The sequence below is a fragment of the Panonychus citri genome, unplaced genomic scaffold (assembly GCF_014898815.1).
Source record: "Panonychus citri isolate SS breed McGregor unplaced genomic scaffold, ASM1489881v1 Contig00139, whole genome shotgun sequence".
Lineage (NCBI taxonomy): Eukaryota > Metazoa > Arthropoda > Arachnida > Trombidiformes > Tetranychidae > Panonychus > Panonychus citri.
In genome coordinates this window covers 1,237,703-1,250,107 of record NW_026515544.1, presented here as the reverse complement: position 1 = coordinate 1,250,107, position 12,405 = coordinate 1,237,703, and the positions used below count along the sequence as shown (strand labels likewise).

Here is a 12,405-nt window from a genome sequence, read left to right as displayed (position 1 = left end):
ATTATTCACTTTTATTGATGACAAATTGAAACAAGAACAAAAACACAATAAAATCAAGAATAAATTATCTTCGAGGTTGATGGTTGGGCAGTTGGACAAAGACTAACTGAATCCTCTCTTTGACTTGAAGAGAAAGCTAATGTTGAGAGTCAACAGTGCCCTCTGTCTCGGTTTGATCTCGGTGAGATTCAAAAGTTAAAAGTGTTTAAAGGTTAATTAATCAGATTAAATATTTGATAGCTAATAACTCTTTAGATATTTAATCTGTAAATCTGTTTATTTTTTGAAATTTGCTTTGGATTAACCATACTTCTTATCTTACAAACTTTAATCTTTTCATTTTATCCTCTTCAACTTTATTTATAAAAAATAACTGCCAAATACAAAGCTTTGGCAAGAATAGAAACTAATCTATATTTTGTACTTGGAGGTGGTGGACAGGTCGCATTGTGATTATCAACTGAACACTTATACATTTTAATGATAATACAACAAGTGTAGGTATGATGAGGAACGAAGAAGAGGAAAATAATTATATTCCAGATTAAAACCTCTGACAACATTTGGTATCAACCAAAACTAACCTTTCTCTCTCTCTCTCTTTGAATCCACACAAATTTGTCTCCTCGGTTCTTTACCATTAAGATGTGTTTTCACAACAAACGCTTTCCATTCCTGATAAGTTGTTGGCCCTTCTTCATCGAAACTGTCATCGTCACTTGACGCCCTCGAAGACCCACTTGACTCCACCAATAAATTGGAGATAAAAAAGCACAAAGGAAAATGACAGTTAGTCTTATCAATAAGAAAATCTTTAAAAATCTGATGAAATAAATTAAAAAAGAATTACAGTAATTACGAATACTATATTTAGCGGTGGAAACAGAACGATAGACTCCAAGAACAGAATCATCCAAATTAATTATCACTAAATGATCCATCAGCATCAACAGCGATTACTATTATAATTTCCCTTCTTTTTTTACTCTTATAAATCTTAGAATCTTCAATCTGGTAATTAAAACAATTTAGAGAGATTCTAAGATTTAAGCGAGAGTTTCAAATTCCGCCAAGTTAAAGTTAAAAGTGTTTAAAGGTTAATTAATCAGATTAAATATTTGATAGCTAAAAACTCTTTAGATATTTAATCTGTAAATCTGTTTATTTTTTGAAATTTGCTTTGGATTAACCATACTTCTTATCTTACAAACTTTAATCTTTTCATTTTATCCTCTTCAACTTTATTTATAAAAAATAACTGCCAAATACAAAGCTTTGGCAAAAATAGCAACTGATCTATCATCCAATGGATTGTTAATCCAGGCTGATTAGACTTATTAGTCTAATCATTCGATGGACAATCGTGTGATAAATGTCTGATTATAAAATTGATTTCAATTGATAGTGATTAAGTTTATAATTAATCCAAAGGTTTCTCTATTTGACAGAAATTGTATTGGTCCAGGAAAATTTTTTTGGAGAATTTTCCTTATTCCTAATGCTCATAAGGGCAATTTATCAGAAAAGTTGGGTCGCTCAAAGAAAAAGTGATTCCGACCTTTGTTGTATTTGATCACAATTTTCCCTTTCACTTTGAATAATTAAATTGATTTTTTTGTAACTTTTACATTTGTTGTTATTGTAGTATCAGTTATTGGATTCAAATTTTTTTCTAGAGTACAAGAAATTTGTAAATTTGTAGAAAATACAAAGTATGAATACTGGTACTCAAACTTAGAATAGAATTAGAATCAGAGAAGATAATAGAAAAATGGTAAAAATGAAAAGTATTAACTACGTTCGTTATATAAAAGTTATAACGAATTTGAGTCTTGAATTGTGATTTTCAACGAAACCATTCGTGTGAATTTTTTTGTCACTGTCCTTTTTACGCTTGATTTTACTAATGTTGTTTGGTTTTGCGTTACAATTGTTGACATGTTTCGCGTAGTTTTTGTACTTCATTGTTGCCGTACACTTCTGAGCAAATTTACATTTTAAGAGTAAGTTGTTTAATTGTTGCCAGGATCGTGGGCCTTTAGATGGTAGAAAAGCTGGGGTGAAACGGCTTGTTGAACATTTAAGTGGGCATATTAGCTTATTCCGGTTGATTGACTCATAAATATCCCAACAGTCAAACAAAATAGTTTTACAGTTTTTATGCGCGTGAATTTTTGGATCTACTGGAAGATTTAGACAAATAACACAGATTTAGTCTTTAATTGTCTGTTGATCGCATAATTGTTATTCGTCGGCTTGATTTTCCATGGTTATTGTATGAATTTCTCTTTGTACTGCATCTTTACTGGCACAATTAACACAAGGTCGTATAAGAGTACGAAATGGTTGATCAAACTCAATAATGGACGGTGGCAATACATCTTCATCTTCATCCTCAAACATTCAAAGGTATTATTTATAATTTGAACTGGTACCCATTCTTCTGGATTGTATTGAGACATATTGATTTTGATTGATGATTATTTTTAGTTACACACGGTTTTACAAAAGTCTTTTTGTTTATTTATTAATGTTGATAAAACTTACAAACATAATAACTTGTCGTGGATAATCTCTTTCATATGGTTGATGGTTTGTGTGTTGGCTATTATGTTGATCGTAATGAACGGACAATGCATATGGTTGATTAACTATTGCTGGATAGCTGAAGTGAATAGTATCAAGCCTTGATGAAGATCGTATTTTACGGCGACAATTCGATTCGGTATGACCTGTCTTTTGCAATAGGTACAAGCTTGATTAGTGGATAAGTTCTCAAATTTTGCTTATAATCGTTCAATTAACTTTTGAAGGCTCATTACCATGTCATTCATGCTAGGATTAAATTTTTCGTTTTGCATAACGAACAGATTATTGCATGAGAGCATAGCTCTTTCAGCTAATCATGCTGATTCTAATAGTTGTTGTAGAGATTGTGGGTTTTGCAAGGCGATTCCATATTTGATTTGTGGAAGTAATTTTTCCTTAATGATGCTCAGAATAATCATCTCCGGTATATTCTCATCTATTCGTTGACATAATTCATGGATGCCATAAATGAATGACGATGTTGATTGACCTAGTTGTTGAGTAGCGTTATGGAGTTGTTGAGAGATAATTGAGAACGGAAATCGGATGGGCATAAATCTCGTATCATTAACTCTTTTAAACTATTGTAGTTTTTAGGTCGTTCATCTTCCGGAGTAAATTTACGATTTATAGATTTAGAGTTTAACCATCTTCGACCTGTTCCTTGTAACAAACTTGAAAAAATCGTGCACATTTGTTCTGTTGTCCATCCGCCATTTTGTGCAGTTGTTTCGAACTGATCGATCCATCCGATAATGTTATCATTAGTTTCTCCAGTGAAAAATGAGATATGAACAGGTAAATTTATATTATCGTACATGAAAGGAAAATTTGGTTGAGGTTCGATAACTTGTCCATATTTATGGGGATATGACATGATTGATTCAGCAAAAATTCAATTAGTGATGATCTGCCAGTTTAAACCAGAGTAACTGACTGATTAGATTAAATCTTCCCATCAGAGGTTACTTCAAGTTATTTCTGAAGAAATGTTGATTGTCAATTGGCAAATTAGCAATTAAACTTTGTTTTGTTCATAACCAAATATGGTTGTGTGGATAGAAATAAACATTCAAGCAAAGCTGGCGAATTATCAACTTAAACGTTACCAACGTTAATCACCAGATTAATCGTTGATATAAATAGTGAATATATGATACTACTTTGAGGGTTGAATAGTAAATGAGAAAATGGTGAAAGGTTAAGAGAGAGATAGAATAAGAGAGAGAGGGAAAATAAGGAAGAGAATGAGAGAGAATAAGAGAGAGAATAAGAGAGAGAATAAGAGAGAGAATATGAGAGAGAATAAGAGAGAGAATAAGAGAGAGAATATAAATAGAAGAACATTTGTTGATATTTGATTTTTGTTATGTGGAAATATTGTATGAATTTTCAAATAATATTTTAGGTTGAATAAGTAAACCAGTGAGTTTGCTATTGAGATTTTTCACAATCCTTGTAATGGTTGAAGGCTATATAAAGAGGATTTTGATTATCAACTATTAGCGTAAAACAGCAATTTGATAAAATAAGTCGAAGAAATTCGTATTTGTTTTCGCAACTCAGTGAATATAATGATTTCGTGGATTATTTTTGGTTAGTTTGATCAAAGTGAAATATTATTAATTATTAAATTAATTATATTGTAACAAAATTATTGATGAGTAGTTTATTGTTTATCGTCTTGGACGTTACCATGATGATTACCATGATATTCATGGTCATCTATGATTATCACGATATTTTATCGATTATTAGATAATTAGAATGTTCTAGAAGTTGATCATGATACTGATCATGATCACCTTCGGTATTATTGTAATACATGGTGTTTATTCATTGTAACCATTCAGTCCCTCTTCCCTTTATCAACATTAAAGGTTTAAGTTAAAGGAGAAGGGTCGCCGAATTTTAGTTTTGAGTTAAGAGTTGAAATTTTGTGTATTTGTAGGGCCACAAATATGAAGTCCAAATATATTTATTTTTTCCTGATCTGATCAGTAGTTTTCGAGAAAATCGAGTTCGAAGTTAAAACTTCATGTCACTTTTTCTAAGCAACTATAAGTTTTTAGATCATGAAATTTTTATTTTATCGACAACTTTTCATGCCCTTACAGAAAATCAAATTTGTTTTGCTAAAAAAATATCAAAGTGCTCCGGTCACAATTCCGTTGTATTCAAATAAATGGACGGCGATTAGTCCCAAGTGCCGAGAATGATCTGAAACTTATTTTTGAGACTATCCTAGCATGGGTTAACATGGTTGATCAAGCACTTTTTTCGTTTGATCAACAGTTTTACCGGAATGAGAGAGTGGCCTTTGACCTTCGAGGCCTAATATCTCCGAAACTACAATACTTAGAGATGTCTAAATAAGTCGAATCGCTGTCATTTAACCAAGGCTATCAGGAGCAATAGTTTTTTGGCCTTAAAATACAGTCACTTTTGCTATAAATAGTTTGACAATGTTTGATGAAATAATATTTCATTGGAGCAAGCATAAAACATTTGGGTGTTTATAACTTGAGTGTAGTATAACTTTTAATTAACTTTAGTCTAAGCTAGACCATCACTTTTTAAGGCCAAAAAACTATTGCTTCTGATAGCCTTGGTTAAATGACAGCGATTCGACTTATTTAGACATCTCTAAGTATTGTAGTTTCGGAGATATTAGGCCTCGAAGGTCAAAGGCCACTCTCTCATTCCGGTAAAACTGTTGATCAAACGAAAAAAGTGCTTGATCAACCATGTTAACCCATGCTAGGATAGTCTCAAAAATAAGTTTCAGATCATTCTCGGCACTTGGGACTAATCGCCGTCCATTTATTTGAATACAACGGAATTGTGACCGGAGCACTTTGATATTTTTTTAGCAAAACAAATTTGATTTTCTGTAAGGGCATGAAAAGTTGTCGATAAAATAAAAATTTCATGATCTAAAAACTTATAGTTGCTTAGAAAAAGTGACATGAAGTTTTAACTTCGAACTCGATTTTCTCGAAAACTACTGATCAGATCAGGAAAAAATAAATATATTTGGACTTCATATTTGTGGCCCTACAAATACACAAAATTTCAACTCTTAACTCAAAACTAAAATTCGGCGACCCTTCTCCTTATTGTATAATAATTGTTATTGTTTATAGTGATTAGTTAATATTTAAGGTGAACATCGAATCTTTTGAATCATTTGGCGACCCAGGCAGGATCCCATGCTGATCGAATTGTTTATTGTGATCTTCAAGTTTCGAGAATTCGAATTATTTAAATAGCTGTAATAAAATTTGGTAAGTCTTTATATTGGAATGAATAGTTTTCATCATATTGGTAATACCTAGTACCTTTTAACAGCTTGAAGAGCAAGTTGAGGTACGAAGTATTTATCAATTGATTTTTTTTGTTGAGATCAGTTAACATCAAAGGTATAAAAAATCAAAAGGTAATTGTTGAAATAATATAAATTGTAGAATTTGAATGTTAGAGAAAAAAATGTCTATTCTTCAAAATAACCTTTCACTTGAGCAAAATCTGAATGTTTATCGACTGAGTGGTGACAATGGTCAAGATATGGTAATGGTTTAAGAATTTCGAGTTCGAAACGATGGCCGTTGGTTGGGATGATAATGTTCGAATTCAACGATTCCCAATGTTTATCACTGGTACGATTAAACTTTGGTACTTATCTTATGTCAAAAATAAAAATGTTGCTGAATACAGTACCATGAAAAATATGTTGCTTGGAGATATGATTAATCCAAATTATGTACAATTGTTGGAAAGTCAATTGTATCGAGGAAAACAATTGGAAAATCAGTCAATTTTGTCTTTTATATTGCAACAAATAAAATTATGTAAAAGAGTCAACGTTCAGATGGACGAAAGAAAGATCATAAGGTTAATCATAAGAGGAATAAAACCTGAGATATCACAATACTTCGCCCAGGTTGAGATAAACTCGGTTCATGATTTACTCCAAAGGGCACAAAGAGCTGAAATTACTCATCGATGAGCTAGTGATAGAGGTTATCAGAGCTAGGGTAACTCAATGGATGAGCTGGTGCAGGAGATAAATCAAATGGGAGCTAATATCGATAAGTTAGCTTCTCGACTTAATTAATTAGTTTTATTGATTACTAGGAATTTGGTATTAGAACGTAGGAGATGGCACCTTGTGGACTGGTTGTCGTGGCAACAGTCGCCTCCTCCTTATCCAACTCATTGCGCTATTGGTGGCTTTTTAAATTACGTGGCCGATGGATCCATGGGAATTTTATATACCTCATTCTAGTTTTAATATAATTAATTATGTGATAATCAAGTTAATGGAGATCTTATTACAATTTCTCATTCTAACTTGGTTTATGAAAATTTTGAGAAAATTTGTTATTTGAACGAATTACAGTAAAACCTTGCTAAGGGCATATTTTATTTTGATGCTGCCACCTATTGATTTGACTCTTTTTTTCCGTTAATTAATGTTGGTCAATTAAATTTGTCCATAGAAAATAGTTTGAACCAATAGATGGCGTAACAAAATATTCCCTTACCGAGTATTCCCTTAGCAAGAATTTACTGTATTTGTAAATTAACATTCTTGATGTTACTATATTATATGTTATGTAATGTTTATTAGTTGTATTAGCTGTTTTCTGCTTTCTAATAGTAAACAAAAGATGACTTCAGAGGTGTTAAAGGATAAAAATGATAACTTCGTCAAGGTGGTAGGTATTGCCATTGATCAAATATTGACGCTGAAGAAAACATTGAAACGACCTGCTTCTAAATCGGTCAAGGAAAAGATCGAAGGTAAGATCAAAGGCAATCAATTACTGATGAAATATGCGTATTTTTTTCGGGAATTGAGGACGAAATCAACGGTAAATTCGATGAACAAGGGAAAATATTGGAAAAAGCTCGTGCATGTTAATTGGCTGCTTTATTTAATGTTATAAAATTTGATGTACCTGAAGATGTTCTTCAGTTTATAATTTCTGAACATAATCAAGTATATTGTAACTCTGAATATGTAAAGGTTAATATAAAGTATTGCTAATATTGTATTGGTGTTTTTATCGCATTCGATGTGCTCATTGCATGCAAATATTGTGCTTATAAATTAATCGATATTGTAACAAAATTATTGATTAGTAGTTTATTGTTTATCGTCTAGAACGTTACCATGATGATTACCATGATATTCATGGTCATCTATGATTATCACGATATTTTATCGATTATTAGATAATTAGAATGTTCTAGAAGGTGATCATGATACTGATCATGATCGCCTTCGGTATTATTGTAATACATGGTATTCATTCATTGTAACCATTCAGTCCCTCTTCCCGTTAACAACATTGAAGGTTTAAGTTAAATTATTGTATAATAATTGTTATTGTTTATAGTGATTAGTTAATATTTAAGGTGAACATCGAATCTTTCGATTCAATATTAAGGGATTATTTATACTGCAAAACTAACAACAAATTGAAATGAAGTGATTGAATAGAGATTGATTTATCGGTGAATCTTAAAATGATTGAATTCATATTCATTATTTTAACGTTTGAACACATTTTTTAGCTAGTCATATTTTTTGCGAGTTTGTCACTTATAGAAATCATTTTTACTTATCCTTTTATTCAAATTATTGAACCGATTCAGAATTACGTTCATTCAGTTGCATAGATGCTTATTAGATCAAATTTGATATAATATTTATTAATTTTCTATAGATTAATTGTATTGAATATATGAATATTGAATAGATGATTAATATTATGTATAACAGAAAAGAAACACTGAAATGTAGGTAATTTAGCAATTGAAGTTAAATTGAAAGAGAGTAGCACAATTTGCAAAATTTTGATTGATAATTATAATTGATGGACACAGAAAATGTAAACTTATCACGAACTCAAGAAACATTCACCGTATCCAGCTCGTCGGACCATTTGTTGAACTAATCTTTAAATATTATTCAATTTAATTATCACCTTTTATTTTATCAACACTTTATTCACTTTTAACATGATGATATGGAGAAATTCGTCCCAACTACTGATACATTTTGTTTACATGGTATTTTAATAATTAGTATCTCCATCTCCATCTTCATCTTCATCTTTATTTTTAACTCGTCTCTGGTTAGGAGACGAGTAGTTGCCAATAATTTCATTTGCCAACATATTCATTTTAAAGTCACCCTAGCGGAAGGCGCGGCAATAAAATAAATTTACATTTAAATGGGCTTTCGTTTTTAAATGTTTTAGTAACTGAATTGATTTCTGTTTAACGATGATGAAAATAATTAACCCTCTGGATATTTTATATGGTAATTGTGCTCGTATTGGTCGAGCCACTGAGTTATTCTACAATCGATGTGAAAGCGAATTAAGTGACATTGGATGTTTTACTTAAGTCGCTAGTCGTGAAGTTTACTCCAATTGTTATCAACAAAATGTGATAAATTCGCTTGACAATACTTGTTGTGCTTTGCTTTGTCGAGATAGTGACTGATTCGAGTTTAGAGCAAATCATAAAGTGAACTCTCATTGGATTGCGATTAAAACTCTTTGATGTAATTTCATACTGTTAGTTGTCTTGGCTTATCTGTCACCAAATCAGAGTAAATTAAGTGATGATGATTTTCAATCCACCATTAATTCCATATTCTCTTTACGTGATACTCATCTCAAAGATGTTTTCATGCTTATTATGGGCGATTTTAATTCATATCATCCTTCTTGGTCAGGTGAAAATTGTCAATCTCGACTTAAAAAGAATAAAGGTAATTTTATTCAGGCACATGTAGAGCATCGACAAATGGTTGTGCTGAACAGATTCCAGCCTAACTGGCAACGAGGAGATACATCCACTATAAATGATTAACGTTTTAATTGTTTCTTGATAATTGTTATTGTTTCTAAACGAAGAAACTCCTATATGAAGCATAGATTGTGACTAAAAACTTTCATAGTCAATTCTAAATTTTTCTATTGTTAATAATTTAATGTAATTAATTCTAAATTTAGGTCTATCTAATTTCAATTGACAGATTCGACCGTTACTTTTTCCTTCAAATATCTCAAATCCTAGCAATTTACTTCTTTTAATTTTTGCTTTTCTTGGAGCGTTTGACATTTATCAAAGTTAATTGTCACAACAATAGCTCGTAATGCTGGTTCGATTTTGCCCCGAATTTTGAATATAATAGTTGAGTCGCAAAAACAAGTATATCATCAGTATATGAGAATATCTGAAGATTATGCTGATTGAATTTTTCAAAATGTCATTAATACCTATGCGAAATAGTACAGGTGATAAAGAAGTTCCTTGTAGGAGAATGTTTCCTTAATTAATAATTAAAAATTAATTATTTTCTTTGATTATGCTAGTCTAGCTTTGTATAAAGAAAATATTGGGTGAAAATATTTCGTTGGAAACTAACGATTGGCTCACAATTAACCGATGAACAATTAATTGCTCCGTTACCCGAACCATGATCAAAGTAACTCTCTTTGGTGTAACCATATTTAGATGATAAACTTTCCCAATGTTTAAGCACTTTGATCGGTCGGTGAAGAGGTTTTAATTGTAATTCCAAGGTGGGAGATGTAATCCAAAGGGTGAAAAATTTAATCAAATCATCTTGACCTTTGGTTGGATATCTGTTGGTCACTCGATCGGATGAATTAGTCTTTGGTAATATATTGGTGATGGATGATGAATGTTGATTGATTGGTGATTTAATTGTTCCCGTTGTTGTTGATCGAGGTGTAAACCAAGTATCAATCACTTTGTTAACAAGTTCCTGGGTTGTTGCAGCTTCTGATGCTGACACACAAATACCAATACGGTTCATTAAAAAATTCACAATTCATCAATTGATGACAAATTTTGTGTCTCCAATTCATTCATAATTAGTTGATTGTCCTCGTAACTGTTGAATTTAACAAAAAGTGATTAACGTCATGATTAAATGATGATGATGATTAGTTTTTCAATGATTAACTTTGTTGGCACTTCTTTTCACGGCTTTAAATTATTAATTGTGATTCCTTAATTGTACTTGAATTATTTTTATCTTCCACTTCCATGTTATTATTTGATTCTCTTGCAGTACCATTTCTGCTAATATCCCTTATCCCTTTTTTTCAATTTTACTTCTCACATCTTCCTCATCAGCCACTTATTACACTTTAATTAAGTTAATATTTCGAAATCCGGTTCGTTCTGAATAAAAATTCCGTGAAAATAGCGAGTTCATGTGAATGAGCTATTTCCAGGTTGTTGTCTGGTCGTTTACTGTTACTCTTTGGAGGAAAATGTGTCTGGTTGCTATGGAAATTTTGACTCATTTTTGTTTTTCTTTTATTTTGATAATTTAAATGGTAAATTATCTTCTAATTTTTTCTATGTTCAAGCGAAAATGTTTAATTGTTAATAATTTACGAAGGTGTCAGTCATCACTTTCAATTGTTTTCTATGGTTCAGATGCCTTTAGTTTGTCAAGTTTGGAAAAGCTTTCACATCATCTTGTTGATTCGCCATCATCTGAGTTGACCATTAATAGATTGGAAGTTGTAACAAAGGTAAGAATTTTAATTGTTTAACTATTGTTATATTCATCGTTCCATCTTCATCTCATTGTTCTTCTGCTCTCCTCAGAATGATCGTAATCATGTCAGTCAATTTGCTAAAAACAAAGGATTAATGGTTCATCATTGGCCGTGCAGATTAAAACCTGATACATATGATTTGGGTGTTGTTGTTTCTTTTGGACAATTAATTGATAGTCCATCAATACGAAACTGTAAATATGGTATGATAAATGTTCACCCTAGTCTATTACCTAAGTATCGTGGATCTACACCGATTCAGAGAGCAGTTTTAAATGGTGACCAAGAAACTGGTGTTAGTGTTGTTACAATTGAACCAAAAAAATTTGACATTGGGAAAATATTATCTCAAGAACGAGTTGCAATAAGTGAATCAACTAAATCAATCGATTTATATCACAATTTAGCTGAAATTGGAAGCTCATTATTGATGAAATGTTTGACAAACATTGAATATTATTTATCCAATTCTACTGAACAATCAACTGATGGCGTTTCTTATGCAACGAAACTTAAAAAATGTGATGGTTACATTGACTGGGAAACTATGACAAGTTGTACTATCGATAAAATCTATCGTGCCTATGATAGCTTCATTCCAATTTATTGTGACTGGATTAATGGGTCACCTTTAATCCTAATGGAGATGGTTGATTATAGAGATACAGTTAAACTCGATTGGGATAAACTCGAAAGACTTGTATTTGGTTGTATTCATCACGATAAACCAGGATTAGTGATGTTCAATCCTCGATTAAATGGAATCTGTTTCAAGTGTAAAGACAACAAATGGGTAACATTTAGACAATTAGCTTTGAAAAATTATGGAAAAATGACTGCCTTAGACTTTAAAAATGGTTTTGTTAGTAAACAAAAACAACCTTTGATTATATCGAATAACAGAAAATAATCAAACAATTAATCCTTTTTGGTAAAAGTGTTTTGTTTTTTTTATACAAAGTCTTGATTTCTCTTTACTCTTATTTCTTGTTTCTCAAAACAAACAATTTAGTACTTGAAAATGTTACTTTCAACTGTCATTTGATTGTGCAACTCACACATAATAATCATCATCCTATTCAAATTGTGTCATGTGTTCAATTCTGCTTGATTGTAGAAAATCAAAATGATCAGTTGAAACAAATTTAGATGAAGAGTTGGTTAAAATACAGAAAAACACCTTTCAAGTATTATA

At 31.3% G+C, this 12,405-nt stretch overlaps 1 protein-coding gene across 1 annotated transcript; it reads left to right on the top strand.

Moving 5' to 3' along the window:
• The first annotated feature begins 10,786 nt into the window (after window positions 1-10,786).
• LOC128394396 (methionyl-tRNA formyltransferase, mitochondrial-like) lies at window positions 10,787-12,162 on the top strand. The gene is made up of 2 exons (XM_053354719.1): window positions 10,787-11,183; window positions 11,260-12,162. Exons 1-2 carry the CDS (start codon window positions 10,980-10,982, stop codon window positions 12,118-12,120), a joined length of 1,065 nt encoding a protein of 354 aa, XP_053210694.1. The 5' UTR covers window positions 10,787-10,979; the 3' UTR covers window positions 12,121-12,162.
• Window positions 12,163-12,405: the final 243 nt, after the last annotated feature.